General features: G+C 38.6%; 1 protein-coding gene across 1 annotated transcript in view; it reads left to right on the top strand.

The window, feature by feature from the left end:
- Positions 1-15,896, top strand: part of CFAP58 (cilia and flagella associated protein 58) — a 56,668-nt gene that overhangs the window by 24,844 nt on the left and 15,928 nt on the right. Inside the window, exons 12-15 of the mRNA XM_030241193.2 lie at positions 3,191-3,331; positions 3,686-3,909; positions 5,895-6,006; positions 8,197-8,301. Of these exons, the coding sequence (XP_030097053.1) occupies positions 3,191-3,331; positions 3,686-3,909; positions 5,895-6,006; positions 8,197-8,301 (582 nt within the window). The remainder of the gene's footprint in view (positions 1-3,190; positions 3,332-3,685; positions 3,910-5,894; positions 6,007-8,196; positions 8,302-15,896) is intronic.

Consider the following 15,896-nt stretch of genomic DNA (forward strand, 5'->3'; position numbering starts at 1 on the left):
TAGTTGCAGAAATTTGTCTGACAAATTTAGTCTCTGCCTATAATTATAATAAGAGAGTCCAGAATTGTCTATTGGAAGCTTTAAATCTCTTGGTGATGGAACATTTGTTAGTGAGAAAGTTCCATTTTGCTTGCAGAGATGTTGATTTTGTGGATAAACTGATTCTAGCAAACTTTTTAATGCAGACCCTTATAATTCAACATTTTATTTTTAAAAACTTTTTTCTTTCTGCTGTTTTTAAGTGCAAATCCCATTATGCACAATGTTGTATTTCTATGTAACTAGCAAGCATTAGTCTTTTGGGAGTTAGGCAGTGCCTTTTAGTAGGTCCCTCTGCAGAGAAAGCTATTTTAATACTGTGGTATAAAGCAGCAAGATTCTGTCTTAAATCAAAGGAAATCTAAGCTTGATGCTTGGATTCTTCTTCTCAGTGCTGCTGCAGCCCATCCTTAGATAAGCTATTAGATTTGTGGTGGTATCTCAACCCAATTTGCTGTATTCTGAAAAGATTTATGGAGTTATGTTCACAGGAGTTTATTTTTAATCTTCAATAAGCACTAGGGAAAAAACACCAGGAAAAAAATGCAAACAATGCCCCAAGAAAACAAAAGTTCCCGGTCCCTTTTCACAGTGTTTTCTTTTGTCAGTTTATTGCTTTGCTACTATGACTCCTTGAATTTTCAGCCTCTCTCAGCACATAGAGTTATGACAAGATGTCAATAGGGCTTTGTAAAAGTGTGATGAATTTGTATTCTTGTACCTGATCCGTCTCAGAGATGTTCTGTCAGTGATGGAGAAGTCAAACAGCATCTCATTCCCTGTGTGCAGCTTTCAGCCTTAACTAGTCCCCAATTCTGTCTCATCACCTCAGAACTGTCTGCCATTTATTTGACAAACATATGATTGCTGCTTGGTTTACCCACTCAATTATTCACCAGCAGGTTTGTCCATACACTGACATGACATTACTGACTGGCTTCAGGGCATTGTGGTCTTCTACCTGAGTGTCACTGCTGAGTACTAAACCAGAAGAGAATTCAGAGGCAGCTGATTGTCACAGGCACAAAAGAACCCAATTATTTGTATTGCAAGCCAGCATCAATTTGTCCTGTTTGCACTGATGTGAAGGAAGTAAGAAAGCTGTTCCTGGGAAATAAGTTTAAAGAATGTGCTAAATCATGGAGGACTGGGATTTGAAGGAATGAGGTTATACAGACATGCTCACCTCAGATGGCATAAAGGCCTTAAAAATGTGTAATCATGGTAAATTCAAGCTCTATTAAAGCCAGTACAATGCCATCTTTTGGCTTCAGTTTGCCTTCATACAGGGCTGCAGATTAGAGTTGTTACACAAAGGATCTGAATATTAAAAAAAAAAAAATCTGTGGCCCTCAAGATTGCAGCTGCTGGCAAGTCAAGTGATTTGTATAATTTTGTAGGTGTGTAAGCATATTTTTTCTGGAAATCTGGATATAAAATCTGACTTGTTATTTCAGCATTCTATGTTCAGTCCCAGTTATAACTTTCGTAACAAGTCCTATTTTCCTCCCACCTCTAGTATAGCATACCAATAAAAGTATCACTTGCACTAATATTTCAGAATCTAAGCAAGAATTTAGTTTGAGTTTGGTTTGAGATATTGGTGTAGGTCCCATATATGTTATTTTTTCTTGCTGACTGTTCTTCAGTTCTTTCAAATTCTCTGAACTGACTTCAGGTGAGCTGTGCTGATTTACAGCAGTTTCAGACATGACCATTTTTCTGCTTGCACAGTGACTGTGTTTATTAATTTCCTTTTCTCTTACCTGATGTACACAGACCCTCGTGGTTCTGGGCATATTTATTCTAACTGAAAATCTTTGTATGGTTTTAAGTATTTATGTTCCTTACTATACAAGGCAGCTCAGATTTATTTCAGCTGAGTGCGTTCCAGTGAGATTTGTTTACATGAGTGTTTGCTGACCACATCTAATGCCACTTCTTGTTTACAATTCATATTTTTCTGACATAAGGAGACCATAGAATTGTGATCTATTAAAAAAAATATTATCAGCAATGCCAAACACAAGAGCAGTTTTACATTTGTGGGCAGCTTTTGTACAGTGTTTATTGAATTTCAGGATGAAGTGACTTGCATTTTTATTCAGCTGATGAATATCTGACACTGACTAAGAGAGCTATGTCTTACACATATAGGAAAATGAGAATTTTATTAAAGAAAATAAGAATGGAATGAGCTATTTTATTATTATGATGGAACTGTTTGTCTTAAATCAATGCTTTTGTGGGTGCACCCTTCATCACAGGCTCAATCTTTCAGCACTGGATGATGCTTATTTTGAGCATCATTCTTTATAAGGGTCAGAGCTGTGATGAAGTCTTTGAGTTGAGGCTTGAAAGTTTTCATAGCTAAGAAAATGAGCTGTGGTCAGCTAGTTCCACCTTGGCTCTAATTGCCTAGCAGTGATAAAAACTTCTAATAATCCAGGAAGACTCTATTATTTTTTATCTACATACATGCCTTAAATTGCAGATTTTGTGACAGTGGGATAGAATGACTTGGCTGATTTCAGTGTTAGTTTGTGTTGGTGCTGGGCAGTTTCTGTAGCAGTGCATTGCTCCTCCTTGTTCAGGATGCCCCCTCTTTTCACAGTCTTCCTCATTTATACATCCACTAAACAAAGTGCTGTGGCTCTTAATTCTTGCTGTTCCTTTCCTGGTTGCCAGCAATCCTTTTACTCCATTCTGAAGCCTTTCTTGAGTTGGTGCTGCTTTGTACGATACAGAGATTGTTGCCCTTTTCAGTAAGGTGAACTGTTCTTTCTCACATCCCAGACTGATTATGAATAACAACTCCAATGAAAAGCTTTCTAAATATGTGCTTTATAATTAAAAAAAAATGAAATGGGGTATTCCTGAGTTACAACTTGAACCATTGTTATAGATAAAAATACTTTCAAATTTATATTGTGTATAAGACAATTACATTAAAATAGTATTTATAGTATTTCTTTATAGGTCTTCATGCTTGCCTATCTTGGTGATTAGTTCTCAAAAACTAAGAAAGTGTGTACCTCTCAGGAAGGTAAAATAATGTATGAAATATTTATAAGTAACACTTAATTGTAGGATTCTGTAATGAGAAATTATTATTTAACAGTTGCTTACCTATATTCTTTATCTACATCAGGCTGAACTGCTTAAGATGACAAAACAGGCTCAGGAAGTCAAAGCCTATATTGAAAATCAGGAGGTAGAAGAGAAAAGACTCCTAAAAATCATTGCTGAAGCTGATGCAGAGAGACTGAAGCAGAAGAAAGAATTTGACAAGGTTGGAATCCCTAATTTGAGTTTTCAAATACCCTGCATTCTGTTCCCTCATTTGTCCAGTGTATTTTTAAGATGAAGATTCTTAGCTACTGTGAATGTGGGAGTACTTAAGCTTTATAATGCCATTAAAACCAAAATGTTACGATGCTGAAGTGAACAAAATCTGTAGTTTGTACTATTCCGGTGATCAAACCTTTAGAGGGGAAATTATTAGAATCTTGCCATATTTCTTTAATTAATAACAGTAAAACCTCTTAAATGTCCACGATTTTGGCTGATCCAAGAATAGTCACGATACTCTGGGATTGTGTGAAGGAAGTGTAACTGAGTTTATGGCTTTGCCCCGTGCCCACAGGTGCTCTGTGAGAGACACGCCCTGGGGACGCAGCTCATTCACCGCAATGAGGAGGCGGCGCTGCTCTACGAGAAGATAAAAATCCAGCAGGCCATCCTAAACCGGGGCGAGAGAGAGTACCGGCAGCGGCTGGAAGACATGCGGATTCTCAAGCTGGAGATCAAAAAACTTCGGCGTGAGAAGGGAATACTTGGCAAGAGTGTGGCTAACTTGCAGGAGCTCAGGTAGGAAATCCAGTGGGAATACATTTCCATAGTGGCTGCAGCCATGGTTTTGTGTTTGAGACAGTAAAGACTTGTATCAACCTTGTAGAAGTTTTTTTTGTTTTGACCTCAAACACAGACTAGATTAAATTCATTAAACAATTTGCCAACAATTGGGAAAATTGAAATATTGTGATAAGGAAAGAAGAGATCTTGGCTAAAGTTGAAATAGTTTCTGTTTTTCCCCTTGTACTGTGAGTTACTGCCTACAGAATAAACCTGACAGCAGCAGAAAAGGTGTTCACAGTCCAGTGAGCTCCTAAGTGGTACAGTGGTACAAGGCCTAGATTAGTGGAACTCCTTTTGGTTAAGCAATCCACACAGTATGGGAGACCCTTGACATATTCAGAACAAAATCCTGTTTTCAGAGCTCTCTCCTTCTAGATTTAGACGCAGATCTAGGAGAAAGTTTTAGTTAAATTTTCATTGAAGGTTTTGTTTCTTTAAAAAAGCAATTTAATAGCCCAAACCTCATTTATCTCATCCTTCTCCAGCTTAGTGCTTCCTTTCTTGTTTGCCCCTCATGTATTTGAGGTGTATTCTTTCCTGATGGGAAACTCTGAATATTTTCTAAGAATCAGTCTTGATTTGCAACGAGAGGCAGTTGTGTTTTTAGCAGATAACCATTTTACCTATTTGGTGTAGCTATCACAGTTTTGGGTGAGATCTTTACTTTATCAGTGTGATTCCGTGGCTTTCAGCAGAACAAATTAACTTCAGTCCATGCTCAGTCCCGTTGACTCCAGTGGAATTATGCCAGTTTGATTTGGTGAAACAGAAAGGAGAACTGGGCACACAGCATTAGCAATTGCAGTTTTCATCGACTCACTGCAGATAGGAATGGAATTTGAACTTGCTGCCCAAATGCATTCAGCTGAAAGTCTGTTACTGTATTGAAACTCAGTGATGGTATTGAAGTGTAGTGTGCTGCATGCCATGATGGGTGGATCAATTCTTGCTAACTGCAGCAGCAATCTCATACTTTAATGAAGTCCAAAACCATAATGAAAACTGCCTGTCGAAAAGATTCCATTTATCACTTGTGCTGGTAATTAGCTTTCCCGATTTGCCAATTGGAAATGTGAGGTTTTTTTCCCTCTTCCGTAACCTTGTTCAACCTCACAGTTACAAAAAGACCTTTTTCTCTCTAGTGAGCTAAATGCAATTCTGAGCTTAGTAGGAAAAGATTCAGTGGTGGAGGAGGCACATCGCAATTTTCACCCCCTTTTGACATTGGAGAATTTAGAGGATCCCATCACTAAAGTGATAAGGGTCAGATAATTACAAAATGGGCCTTTTTTCCCTGCTCTTAAACCCCCTATCCCCACCATAAAAGCCTAGTTGTCAAAGAATCTTGGTAGTGCTCAGTTAATTTTAAATTCAGCAAGTCACCTCTGAAATTCCTTGAGGAGATGTAATAAAAGAAATCAAAGTTCGGTTCTCTTAGGAATGGTGTCCATCATACTCAGGTCCTAGAGTGTGTTTTATTTGGTGGATTGTGTGAGCCTTGTAGATTTAAAACCTTTCAAACACAAGCTGTTAGATTCAACACAGGAGTTACTGGATATGACCCATAACTGATTTGTAGGTTTATGAACTAACTGTCCTTCTGGCCTCAATGTACATGGGAAGATGTGAAGAGTGAGTTCCAGCAGTCTGTGGAGTAGATTCCCCGGGAGCCTCTTTTCTGAGCCATTCTTAATGAAGCAAGTAAAGAGGTCCAAGTGTGTTATTTTATGGTTCCACCTGTTTAGTGGTATTTTGTTAATATATTTTGCCACCACAGTATTGCTGCAGTGGCAAAGTGCCTCTTTGTGCTTTCCATGTAGTGCTTCCCGTGCACCATAGTGCATGGGAGAATGATTTGTTAATGTCCTCATTAGTGCCTTGGTCATGTTGAAGTATTTTTGGTGTGTTTTTTCTTTTTATTTTATGCTGGTCGTCAGATGGGAGTTTAATCACATGCAGAAGGAACTGTTAAGGGAACAGACTCGGTGCAAAATTTTGGAAGAAGAACTGCAGAGACCCTTGCAAGTTCACAGATGGAGAAAATTAGAGGTGATGTGTGAGGATTTTGTGTTTTCAAAGCCCCTATTATCACATCAGTTACCCAGCAAAAGCCCATTTCATTTACTGTTACGCAAATGATGTGGAGAGACTGGGCAGACTGAAATTTCCATAGTACCAATGGAATCCTTACCTGCTGAATGCTTTCCTTGCACAATGCAATCAGTGCTATTTTTGTGGCACTTTCTCAATGAAAAAATGCAGGGGGATTTGTAAAGAGACAGTGAAGTGCTAAAGGGAATAAGAATGCATTAGGTGAATTTAGAAGGGGGTAATTCCTTATCATGGATGGTGAGAAATAAGATGATAGGGGAAAGATACAATCCTACCCTCAGATGTATATGGGATTGTATATTGGAAGAAAGCCAGTAATTGAAAGGCTAATAGAATAGGCAGATTGGAGAATGGATAGATATGAAGTCAGAAAGTAAATTACATCTGAGAAAAAACGGAGTCCTCCACATAAACAGTGATGGACTCACAAAGATAGTAATTCCAGGTAATGTGAGTTCAACTGCTTTACATAAACAGCAAATCTAAGTTTTCACATGATTTGAACCTGCCAAGTGAAGGGGAAAAATAAAAAATCCATCAAGCATAGATGAAATATATGAACATCAGTTGGCATCACTGGATATTTTTGATGTAAGTCAGTGCCATCTGAGATTCCTCAGTTGCATGGATCTCTGATCTGATGCCAGCCTGGGTTGCTTAGCTTCTCTGATCTTGAGTGATGTGCTCTGTTCCTGCAGAAGCAGGGCTGAATATTTTGATTGTGCTTACTAGCATGATAGTAAATTTCTGATCTTTCCATGCTGAGCTTAAAGTTGGATGGTGTGATTAGCTTTTCTTATGGAAGGGAGATATAATGCAGGATGCTGAACTAGGTTAAACACATCTAGGTGCAAACTCTAGCAGCACATTGTAACAAAGAAAAATCAGGCCAGTAAAAACATCCAGTGATGGGAAAATGAATGTATGAAGAGACCGGTAATGGGAAATCATGTCTTCCCATTCTAGGTAACTGGTTTGTATTTGGAACACAGAAAAGCCAGCAGATGGCAAGATTCATATGAAATAATCCTGATGGGATTTTGGTTCAGTTCCTAATGAACAAACACTCTCATATCACTACAGTAGTCACAAATTGGCACCGTGCTTGGGCAGTGCTATAAAAAAATCAAGGACTGAGTGGATCATGAGGACTGGTCTACTTTTTAGCCTGGTTTTTCAGGAGATGATGTTGTGTTGTGAGCACTGCATGTGTATCTGTGTCAGTGTCCCAGTTATGCTTGAATTGATTAGTCAATTTAGATAAAATCAGACAAAAGATTAAGAACAATGAGATACCAAGTTCCTTGTAAGCTCAAGTGAATATAAAAGAGCAGGACTTTATTGGAGCCTTTACTGCAGTGTGAGTTTAATCCTGTGAGGCACCCCATGAGAGAAGAAAAACCAGATGGGAGAGAGCTGTTATGAGTCCATGAGTGAGGAAAAGATGTAGTCAATGTTTGCCCTTCACTGAAAGATCCAACAAGAAGACACAAAGTTCTAGGAGAGTAATCTGTACTGGCTCCTCCTCACAGAATAATTTCTTTGCTCCATAGAGCTTTCTCCACATTCAATCTATGCCAAAAGAATGAAAAGGAAGGGATGGAGAGGCAGACATCTACTAGCTCCTGTTCTAATGGGCTGTGTAGGTAGAGGGCAACAGTGCAGTGCAAACACTCTGTCACCATTTTAAACATTTAATTCCATTGAAGAATGGGATTTTCACATGAAAGGACACTTTAGAACCCGTTAATAATTCATCAGTGTACCCCCCAAATTTGTTCCTCTTAAATTCTCTACCTGTTTAAAGACTAAATTGCAGTTAGTCTTCTTTTGTTCAATAGAAAAATCTTCTCCTTAAAAAATAAGTTGTCACTGTTTGAAGTTCTTGATCATCAGGAGGTACTTGCACTGCTCTTAATTTGTCACATCCAATTGCTGCTAAAATAGATATTAAGCTCCAAGACTACTTGTATACATGCAATTAAAAAAAATAGCTGAATACATACTCCCCTAGTCCCCCTTTTATACTTGTTACTTTTGAACACTGAGATATTATGGGTTTAATTTGCACAAAAGAAACAGTAACTTCTTATGTATAATTTTTGAGGCTCCTTTGCTCTTTCCTAGGCCAGTGACCCAACTACCTATGAACTGATTCTGAAAGTTCAGAGACTACAGAAGCGACTTATCAGCAAGACTGGTGAAGTGATAGAAAAAGAATTTCTCCTTCAGGTACTGCAGCATCATTGTTTTGTTGCATTTCATTAATATATTTGACTTTGCATTCTCTATCTACAGACATGTGCTTCCTGAATGTTTCTTAGATGCAGACTTTGGATTTCTTTTGCATGCCCTTTAGATAGCTTTAGATGGCAGCACTGACTCACTGGAAAAGAACAAACAGTATCAGATTAGTTGATTTTTATATTCTGGTTACTGATACCTGGTCAGCTCTGGAAGATACAATTAAAGGTTGGCCTTAGTTTATTCATGTCATAGATTAGTCTTCAGGTCAATCTTAGACTACTTGAAAGGTTTTTCTGTGTCATTTTAAGCAAGTATGCTATGACCAGAACATGAAGGAAAATTCCTGATTGACTCCATTTGTGCTTAGCTTGGCTTTTGGCAGGAGGAATCCTAAAGAGTTTGTGTGATTTAGATATGCTACCGGCTGGGGCATGTTTGATTTCAAGGTTTTTGTGCTGAACTTTGCAAAAAAAAAAAAAAAAATTCTTATAGCTTATCTTTTTTTTGAACTGTATCAGATGTCCCTTAACCCCAGTGATAACAGTAAAATTTATGCTGTAGAATGAAGGAAAGACTGTATTCATATAGTGCAAACATTTTTATCAAATACAACAGAGGAGGACTTCAGAGAGTCCTAGCTTTAAGCAGAGGTACTAATCTGGTCTCTCTCATGACTGTAGGGCTAGCTACAAATTACCAGCTGTAGGTGTGATTTTAACATCTTAAATACCCTAATAGTCTTGATGCCTGGGTTAGGTATCACTGGAGAGTAAAATGTGACCTGAATCTCCCTCTGTCTTGAGAAGCTCAGCAGATCTTATCAAAACAGGGTTTGTCTCTATTGTTTCATGGGAAAACGTTGATCTGAAAATTCATTTGAATGTAATTTATGAGTATTATTCCTCTGCTTGGAAAAATGTGGTCTTTGTTGCATAGCACTAAAATGCTGTCAGTGAAATAGTTAGCTTAAAATGTAGCAAAAATAGCTCTGAATTTACTGTGCTTTACCCATGCACAAAAAAAATTCTGTTAGATTTTATATCGTCTCCATTGTATACCTGGCTTTCTCCTTAGTATGCTCCCATTTTGCTATTATTTTCAGCTGAAGAACTGAGATATAGAGGTATTAAGTTGCCTGCACAAGAAAATCTTTGAAATAGTAGGTATTTGAGCTTTAGTACTGTACTAGCCATTGGTATAATGTTTCTCTCTCTGCAATGGTCCTTCTATGGCAGCTCTATGATGTTTTTTATTATTTTTCTAGATTTAAGACAGGGTTTGGCTATATAAAATCTAATTATTATAGCTAGAATTGCTAATGAGTTCCTTTGTGTTCTTAATTCAGGCACCAATTTCCGGTGTAACAATACTGAAATAAAGGTTTCCCTTGGAGAAATTATAGTGGTGGCCAAAAATACTATGCTCCACATTGTGTTCAGGGATTTAACATCAATGTTTCTGAGCTCTTTTCTGTTTTTCCACAGTGTTTTGAGTCCCCCACCATGACTGAACTAGGGCTCTTTCATAGCAGGGTGTGGGTATGAGGAGGTAACCAGAGATGGAGGTCAGCCCCCAGCTCGTTCCCTTGAAGGGCTCTAAGTGCTGCTGATTAGCTCACTGGCACAATTATCCCAAATTAAGGGTGCTAGCAGAGCTGCTTCTGCTGAGTGTGTGGATAAGCTGGTACAAGGCATTTCATTATTCTTTGGGCTGGTTGTCCTTGGTATGATGATAGCATCTCTTTTCTAAAATCATACCATAATACCAATACAAAACCCTTGCTAATAGCTTGCTAAACTGATGTTACAAAATCCAAGGAGTGAGCCCAAGGAACACTTCCAGCAGGAGGAAGTAAACAGAACAATAACATCAGCTGAGTTTCACACACCAGGAGGGTGGCTTCACGAAACCACCTTCTGGGCAGATTGAAAGATTTGAAGTGTATTTGAAGTGAACTATTTGAAAGGAAATGTAGGATTTGATCCCGATTGAACTTGTGATTTATGGGAAATAGCAGTAATTTAGCTCAAATTTCAGGAATTTTTAATTTTGTTCCCTCCTTATAATTTGTATTTTCAGAGAGTTCTCCTCTCATTTTTCCTTTTTTTTTTAAATCCTGGTAAGCCCTTCATGCTTAAAGGCATTCAGCATCTTTTAACATGGGTCTCTCCTGAAGTCAGCTCAGCTCAGTTCAGTCACTGCTCATTTGCAGGAGTGGGGGAATCGCTGATGACTGGCCTGTGCCTACTTGGCAGAACATCCCCCATACTCAGAGCTGGAGCCTGCAAACTGAGGGATACAAACTTATTAGGTCAGAGAACCACTGCTATCCCTGTGTTATGTTTGCTTGCATAAGTCACACTTCCTCACCCCAGTCATCTTCATTCACATCTTGCCCTGTAACAAGGGCATAGCCATTGGGTGTATCAGCTTTAAAATTATCTGAATCTCTTGCTTGCCATGCATAATCTTTTTTCATGTGTGTCTGGCCATCATGCTAGCAAATAGGATACTTGTTTAAGGTGAAGCTTGTATCTGTGCTCAATTGTATATTATGTAGCATAAATTCCCTCACGTCAAAGTGTGTTCATAAAATAGAGTACAAAAAACTTGTGTCTTGAATACTGAATATTAAAAACACCTTTGGAGTTTAGAAATAACCCATGTGAAGAAATGGTTGAGCTCAGTGTCAGCAACCTGCAGTTTGATTTGTAGGGTATTCACCCTGCTGCATACTCATGCAGAGCCGTAATGTTTTTATAAGGGAAAAATAATTCCATTTGTATTGTATGCACTGTAGCTCTGTCTTCTTTTTTTACTTTTTGGTAAATGGTCTTTTAAATAAAAGTGCAGGGAACAAGGTTTCAGCTGGATATATAAATGGAAATTTTCACTAAGTAAGGATCACAGTTTATAGACTCGTGTAGAAAAGCATCTGCTTACTTTACCTGCTCCTGATGTGCATTTGATCGTATCCTTTTTATTAGCTTTTTCATTGTTTCTAACCTGTCATTTCTTTAGAACTGAGGGAGATATAGGAGCAAGCTACAATCCATGCTATGTGATTAAAAGAATGATTTGCTGTGCTTCAGTCAGAAAATCTAGATTGCTGACAATATGGGAAAAACCCAGCTTGTCTCTAAAATCTCATGCAAAAATTCATCTTCATCTCTCTTAACCGGTCATCAGGGCAGATTTTTTTGGATTAGAGAGATGCTGAGAGATAGAGAATATGCAGCATGCTGAATGTTGGGTTTTGCTAGAACAGCTTTTCAGGGTTGAACATTTAAATAATGGTGTAAAAAGATTTCCTCTGTTAGAGAAATTACTGAAGTCTTTTCTTGTTTCTGATTTATCTGTGCCCTGTCACCACAGCATCTTGGGTTATAAGGTGTCAGCTCTTATATTCCAAATAAATATGGTCATCCTGGGATGCTACTCTGAAGAGTAGCTGCAAAGCAGGTGGTCATACTTTCTCTTTTAATTCAGGCATTCTCACTGTTGTGAGCTACTGTGCTGATGAAAAATGCTGTTTTAAAAATCGGATACAAACCCAAGGTCTTGAATACTTATGGTCAATAAAAATCCAATGGCGTTTTTTCCAAACATAGGAAATGTTATTTCAGGGATAGCCAGTTTTCCTGTCTCAGTTATTACCTTCTTTCTGAATTTGTGCTATCAAGATAGAGCATGTTTTTGGTTCTTTTCTAAGCTGTTGAGTAATATTGCAGGGCTTTGTAGAGCAATCCATTGTGTGTTATCTAGGAGATCTCAAGGATGGGTGAAGGTCTTTGTGAACATGTGTGGGATGAATGGTGTGTGGTAAGGCCAAAAGGAATAATTATTAATAAACAGGAGTGTTCTGCAAATCCTGACTGCAAAAATACAGTTGCTCACCTTGCATATGGGGCAAATCCCTCATGTGACTGAAGCTCTGCTCTGCTGTGTACTGAGCAGTGATGTGGTAAACTCGCAGTGGAAAGTATTACCTTGTTAGGATTATGATTAGTGTGGTTTTAGGAACTTATCCCATTAAAAGTGAATTATGCACTGCTTTATTTGTTTCAAATTTAGTTCTTTCTCTTCAGAGCAAACTCCTCTAATTCGATTTTATGTCTGACTGAGCAGAATTTTATTCAGCTGCATGTCTTGGAATGGATAACAGCATAAAGATTCACATTATATGTCAGTTACCTCTTTTGTCAGTCATCTCAGAAGATTGTTCATAAATATAAAATGTAAATGTAAAAGAAAGTGCAATCTAGATTGTTTGTTCAGGGAGGCAAAGACAAATGTCTTATTTAAGCCTTGCATGTAGTAGTGAAAGCATTGTTTTTTTCTACATACATATTTTTAATGGCTATTGTTTGAAGTTGTCAGCAAGGAAAGCCCAGGATTGGGCAGTCAAGATGTCATGCTGTGCTGGCTGTGTCTTGAGCTCATAGTTCAAAGAGTGCAAGGGCAAAAGGCATGATTAGCTAATGTATCTGACTCAGAGATTACAGCCAGATAGCACCCACATGTGCTTGCATTGAGCCAAGTTTTGAGATAAGTTTCAATCCCTCCAGAGAGCTGACTGTCCCAGTGACAGAGAGTAGGAGGAATTGAAGGGATGCTGCTATCTCCAGCCCTGTTCCATTTCAGGTATTGTGTGATACAGGGAGGGGAGAGTGAGAGACTTCCTCTGTGACCTTGGCAGGCTACTTAGCTTTTGCATGCCTCACATCAAGTAAAAATGGAATAAAATAATTTCCATTCTTTTTCTGGTGTGTGAATGAATATATTAGAGACATGACTCAATTCAGTAGGGAAACACTTAAAATAGGCAGATGTTTTATTTTATTTGTGCTAAGTTGGTAGTAGAGCTGTTCTATCCAGTTTGAGGTGCTCGTTGCTATAGTGTCTGAACATATACATAATCATCTTTATTTCTCAGAGCTGGTACTATAGTTTCATAAAGAATTCTGCTTTAGAACAGTGTGTTACCGTGTGGGTTTATGCAGGTTGGCAGCTATTGCAAACAAAGTTTTCTCCCAAGAAATGAAGGAGCTTGGGGATTTGCTTCCCTGTATTTGTTATGCATTTCCCCCCCATTTATTATATAATTATTTTTTTTTTTTTAAACTTGTGGGGTTTTCAGCCCACTTTATGGGAGCCTAGTCCTTCTGAAAATCCCTTCTTTCCCTAGCTTGGGAGTTTTGTGATGCATGCTTCTGCTAAGTTCTTCACTCCTCTCAGTGCTCAAGTAGCTTCCACATAAGAGAAATGTGTGCTCAAATGCTGAGTAAGAGATTTCCTCACCAGAAAACCTGCTAGAAAAACTGAGAGAATACTCTCCTATTCCCTACCTTTATTTTGGTATTATTAAAGCCCAGATGAGTTTTTTCTTAGATGTTATCTTTGCATCTTCAAAATGGCTGAGATTTATTTTACCCTCTCTAATTTGGCATTTATTTTTTTTTTAGCGCTGAGTGTAGATTTGACTTGGATTTGAGAGTATAAACTCCTTGCATGTTACAGGTAGGCTACAGAGTCTGAGCTGAGGATTTTTTGGTAGAATTGTCTATTTTCATAAAAAATAACTGCAATTCACTTCAGGGAGCTAATGACTGTAGAATCCCCAAAAGTCTCTTTTGACCTGCCCATTGTTGTTCCTCTGTCATCTCGTCTTTAGAGAGATTTCAGCAGAGGTAGCTTGGGATTTGTGTGCACTGAAACTTACAGGTGAACTGCAAAATCCACTGCCAAAATGCAATCCTTTCTATACTGCTCCTTTTTCATTTATAGATGAAGTCAGCCTTTTGAAGGGATTTTCCATCCAAAAATGAAAAGGGAAATTTTCTTTTTAGCTTTTTATAGTGTAGTAGGACTTGGTGCTTTTCTATCTCTGTTTCCTGGAGGATTTGAGTTCCTCTGGAAGCACTGGATTAATACCCTATCTTGCAGCTCAAGCTAGCAGTTCTCTCAGCTCTCAATTAAAAGGGTGAGTATGTTGAGCTCTAGGCCTTTTCTATGCTTAAAAGCCCCATTTCTACCAGCAAAAAAATCACTTTTCTTATTTAGCTTATAGCAGCTCTTGAATGGCAGAAGATTTTCCTGCCAGTAAAATTGCATCTAATTGCATAGGCAGTAGCTGGCATAAACAGATCAGCACAAAGGAATTGCACTACTAACTGAACTGAAATTGGCCAGTGCTGAGAAAAAACACAAGAAAGAGCTCTTCAGGTACGTAAACAACAAGCAGAAACAGACAGAAATATTGGCCCACTGTTAGATAGGAGAAGTGAAATAGCAACATTGCTTCAAAAGAGTGAAGTTCAGCAAGGACAAGTGTAAGGTCTTACACTGGGAAATTCAATGCAGGAGTGCAGGACAGGCTGGGATCTACCTGCTTGGGGAGCAGCTCTCTGGAAAGGGACCTGGGCATCCTGGTGGACAACAAGCTCAGTATGAGTGAGCATTTTGCTGCTGCAGCAAAGAAGGGTAACAGGGTGCTGGGTTATGTCAACAAGGGTATCACTAACAGAGGTTATTCCACTCTTCAGTACTTGTCAGACCACACATAGAATACTGTGCTCAGTTTTGGTCCCTGCTATATAGAAAAAGATGGACAGGCTGGAGTGGGTTCAAAAGAGGGCCACAAAGATAATCAAAGGATTGGGGAGCTTGCCATAGGAGGAAAGACTGAAACTACTGGATTTGTTTGGCTTTGAGAAAGCAAGGCTGAGGGGAAACCTTCTAACCATGTTCCAGTATGTAAAGGGTGGTTAAAAAGAAGGTGGAGATTTTCTTTTTACAAGGAATCACATGTTAAAGATGGGTGTAATAGGTACAGGTTACTCCTGTGGAATTCTGATTGGACACAAGAGGAAAGTTGTTAACAATGAGAACATTTCAAAGGTGTGGCAATAATCCCCCTGGGGAAGTGGTGCATTTCCTAATGCTGGACACTTCTAAGATCTGTCTGGACAGGGTACTGGGCCATCTTGTCAAGATGGTGCTTTTGCTGGGAAAGGCTGGACCAGGTGATCCTTGAGGTCCCCTTACAACCTTCTTTTCTATGATTAGGAGATTTAAAAGGTGTCAATTTAAGATCTAATCCCAAAGCCCTTGCAGGAGTGGTCCCATTAAAGGGACAGCAAATTTACTGTTTGCTCTCATAGATGGTCACCAATTTAAGCTAATGGGAATGGCAGAAAGGTTGGACCATATGAATCTTGTGGTTTACTTCCAACATAGTATTCTGTGATTCTGACTGTGAAACCTAAGCTGCCAAAACTTCTAGCCATTGATCAAATGGTTCTGGGGGATAGGGTGGGGGGGAAGAGAGAGGCAGAAAAATGCTTTCCTGCCCTAATAAAAAACTTAAGTGTTGCTATGTACCTTAAGGGAACAAGAAAGAGAAAACAGTACCAGGTGGAGTGTGAGGTTTGAGGTTATGACTCCAGCTCTAAGCTGGTGAATGGAATTTCAAGGGATTTGCATTGAAATATAGAAATGGGAAATACCTTAAGGACTCAGGCCTAACATTTACTTTTTGCCTTTCAGCTGGATATTAATCATAAAGAAAAAGTTTACTT

Source organism: Serinus canaria, chromosome 6 (genome assembly GCF_022539315.1).
Source record: "Serinus canaria isolate serCan28SL12 chromosome 6, serCan2020, whole genome shotgun sequence".
Classification (NCBI taxonomy): Eukaryota; Metazoa; Chordata; class Aves; order Passeriformes; family Fringillidae; genus Serinus; species Serinus canaria.